The sequence below is a fragment of the Plectropomus leopardus genome, unplaced genomic scaffold, assembly GCF_008729295.1.
Source record: "Plectropomus leopardus isolate mb unplaced genomic scaffold, YSFRI_Pleo_2.0 unplaced_scaffold26634, whole genome shotgun sequence".
In the NCBI taxonomy this organism is placed as follows: domain Eukaryota; kingdom Metazoa; phylum Chordata; class Actinopteri; order Perciformes; family Serranidae; genus Plectropomus; species Plectropomus leopardus.
This window is the reverse complement of record NW_024628973.1, coordinates 1-3,177: the sequence shown is the minus strand read 5'-3', so window position 1 is coordinate 3,177 and position 3,177 is coordinate 1. Positions and strand designations below refer to the sequence as shown.

Below are 3,177 nucleotides of genomic sequence, written 5' to 3'. Positions count from 1 at the left end.
GTGGTTAACATGACATCATTAGAACACACTTGTCTACTACCTGGTGACCATGTGACCTCCTGTAACAAATGACAGCAAAGCAGGAAGTGGCTGTGAAGCTTTATTGATCTGTGAATATAGTGATCAGATGATATTTACATGAACTGTTTATGGAACTCAAACTCCCATCAGCCCCTGCTCAGAGACAGGCGTGGCTCTCCACTCCTTGCCCTCGGTCAGAGCTCTCGGTTGGTGGATGAACACGCTGTATCTGACACCCTGATTGGCCGCCGCCCTGACGAATCGGCTGTTTGCCGTCATGGTAACGGCTCTCAGCGAGTCTCCGGTGCCGAAGATCATGAGCGAGCGGTGGTTGACCTTGGCGCTAGGTGTAAGGCGCAGCGTGCGCTCTGACGGTTGGTCGTCCACCAGGTGCAGTCGAGCCAGCAGCTTCTGAGCTCGCTCCTTCTCGCCTGGCCCGCCCAACGTGTCCAGGATCAGCTGGAAGTCGGCGACGGCGGCGCGACAGGCAAACAGCTCCTTCCCCTGCATGAAGGCATCAAGCTGCGGCAGCACCTGCTGGCGGCGCTCCTGGGCCGCCTGCTCCGTCAGCACGGGCTCCCTGAAGGTGAAGTGACATCGTCCGTGGCTCAGCGATGACACGTACGTGATAAGCGTGGTGATGTCCAGGTTCACGCGCTGACACTCCTCCACCTTTACCTGGGCGGGAAACGCCAGGCTGGCCACCACTGTGCTGCGGTCGACTCTGGTCAACTCAGACTCCTCCTCTTCTTCATCTTTGTCTTCAGCAGGCTCCTCCTCCTCCTCCTCATCCTCCTCTTCCTGCTCCTCCTCGTCCCCTCCCTCCTCCGTCATTACGGCATTGACAGCGACAATGTCCCCGCGCACGGCAATGCCCATGTCCTTGAGGCGGTCGGCCATGGGGCAGGAGACGCCGTTGTAGAAGGCAAAAACAATGTGGGGGTGTCGGTACTGGACGGGCTGCTGGCGGCTGGCCTGCAGGAAGTCCTCAGCCTGTGTGATGATGCTCTTGTCTCCGTACTGGCCCCGCCCCTGCCAGATGTTGTGCAGAGCCTCTGCCTTCCTGCCCACCGCCTTCACCCAGGTGTGTCCACTGTTCGCCACCACGTCCACCACCAGCGTCTGCCTGGAGCCGGCGGCATCCTGGTAGGTGAAGACGTGCAGCAGAGCGACCACGCCCTCCAGACTCTCTACTGACTCCACGATGGCGGTCAGGTGAGTCAGGTTGGTGCTGTGCAGGTGAGACTCTTTGACCTGCAGCTCTCCCGCCTCCACCCGCCGCAGGAAGCGCAGCTCCGCCCGCAGCTTACCGCACAGCTTCTGGTGACCTTCCACACCAGGACACAGCTGCTCCGCCCGCTGCAGCAGCGCCTGGGCGGACACGATCCTCTGCTGCAGCACGGCCTGCAGAGACATGTCTCCTGCATCACACCTGAGGACACAGAGACAGGGACATGAGTCCTGCATCACACCTGAGGACACACAGGGTTTGTCCTCAGTGTGACCTTTGACATGTGATGTCACTGTGTGACCTTTGACACACGATGTCACAATGAGGAGGCTTCAGCTCGCCGCACAGACGACATAATGATGTCAGAGTGATGTCATCATGTTCATCCAAATACAGAAACTACAGAGTGGTGACAGGATGATGTATTTTTGTAGTCCAACAGGAAGTTAGCTTCACACTGGTTCCCTGGTCAAAAACCGTCTGGGATTTTGGATTATCTCCCAAAAAAGTCTCGGTGAGGAACACAAGTTTAAGATCCTTCGAAGGTTAGTTCGGCGTGATGATCCTCTCAGATGAAGATGACAACAAACACTGTAGTCCTATTTAGCCACTTGTTAGCAACTGCTAAAGACGCCTTAAACCTTCAAAGTCCAAACACGAGGTTTGAGAGAAGAACCAGAAGAGCAAATATGCTAACGGACTTCCGCGTTTTAGGACTCATTACATCACAGCTGTATATGAGTGGTTGCTATAGCAACGGCAGCGCAGTGAGGCTTTTCTATGACATTAACCCGAAAGAGGCGGTTAACTCCTAACATCCTGGATCAGGCTGTGTCTTCATGTTAACCCCTAACATCCCGGATCAAGCTGTTGCACTGGATGTGCGGGGCTTGTTCAGAGCCGACAGGACACAGACTCTGATGCAAATTTAAGAAATGATCTGCAGGGGCAACATGAATTTTGACAGCAGATGATTTGAATCTACTGGTGTTTCAGCTCCGCAGATTCAGCAGCTTCAAGGAGAAGCCATAACTTCGATCTTAAACTTCGTTTTAAAAAATGAATAAATCGATCGTCTGTATAAACTAACACAGTCTGCTGCCACATAAACACACCCACAAACAGACATTTAAGAGTGAGTGAGTGAGTGTGTGTGTGTGTGTGTGTGTGAAACAGCTGGTTAGCTCCGGTGCTAACTCTGTGACGTCAGTTAGCTGAGCTCTGCCGGTCTTAAGTTCGTTGTGTCGTAATTTGGTTTTTTATAAAAACATTTAAGAGGTTCGGAAAACAAACGTGACGTTGACTTACGTCAGCAGAGTCTCGTGAGCTTTATTCCGCGGGTTCTTCTTCAGGTGTGAGCTACCTGCGCTGCTAAAGCTTATGCTAACTGACGGCAGTGACTCCTTCTTCTGCTGCTGCTCCGCTGGCAGGAAGAACAACACAGTGGCTTCCGGGAGGATTTTCAAAGTAAAAGCCTTCCTTGTGATCGTGTACACAGCTCCTGAACAATCCTTATCAATAAATCAATCAGTCAGACTGAAGGTGAACTCAGCAGCATTTTGTTTCTTGTTGGTAAATAAATCAATAAATTGATAAATCAATAAATCACTAAATTAATAAATTACAGCCAGAATCAGAATGACACAAAACGAGCAGCAACACGCCATGATGTTATTGATATTGATATTAATGATGATGTTATTCAGAATCAGAATCAGAATCAGAAAAGATTTATTGCCAGGTATAGTTAACACAATACGAGGAATTTGTTCTGGTGGGTTGGTGCAACATAAATATAGAAAAAAGAAAACAGATAAAATAGAAGATACAAATATAAAATATAAAATATAAAAATATAAAAGGTACGAGTCTAGTATTGATATTTACATTGAAATTCACATTTATACAGGTTTGAGTGCAGCTTT

The 3,177-nt window shown here is 50.1% G+C and overlaps 1 protein-coding gene across 1 annotated transcript; it reads right to left on the bottom strand.

The window, feature by feature from the left end:
* Positions 1 to 93: 93 nt before the first annotated feature.
* Positions 94 to 2,672, bottom strand: cunh7orf25 (chromosome unknown C7orf25 homolog). Its single transcript, XM_042517070.1, has 2 exons — positions 2,561 to 2,672; positions 94 to 1,453 (listed from the first exon to the last, which is right to left on the bottom strand). Exon 2 carries the CDS (start codon positions 1,435 to 1,437, stop codon positions 157 to 159), a length of 1,281 nt encoding a protein of 426 aa, XP_042373004.1. The 5' UTR covers positions 1,438 to 1,453; positions 2,561 to 2,672; the 3' UTR covers positions 94 to 156.
* Between the last annotated feature and the right edge of the window lie 505 nt (positions 2,673 to 3,177).

Excerpts from the sequence above, each read along its gene's own strand:
- cunh7orf25 (XM_042517070.1), bottom strand. The coding sequence starts at position 1,437 with ATGTCTCTGCAGGCCGTGCTGCAGCAGAGGATCGTGTCCGCCCAGGCG.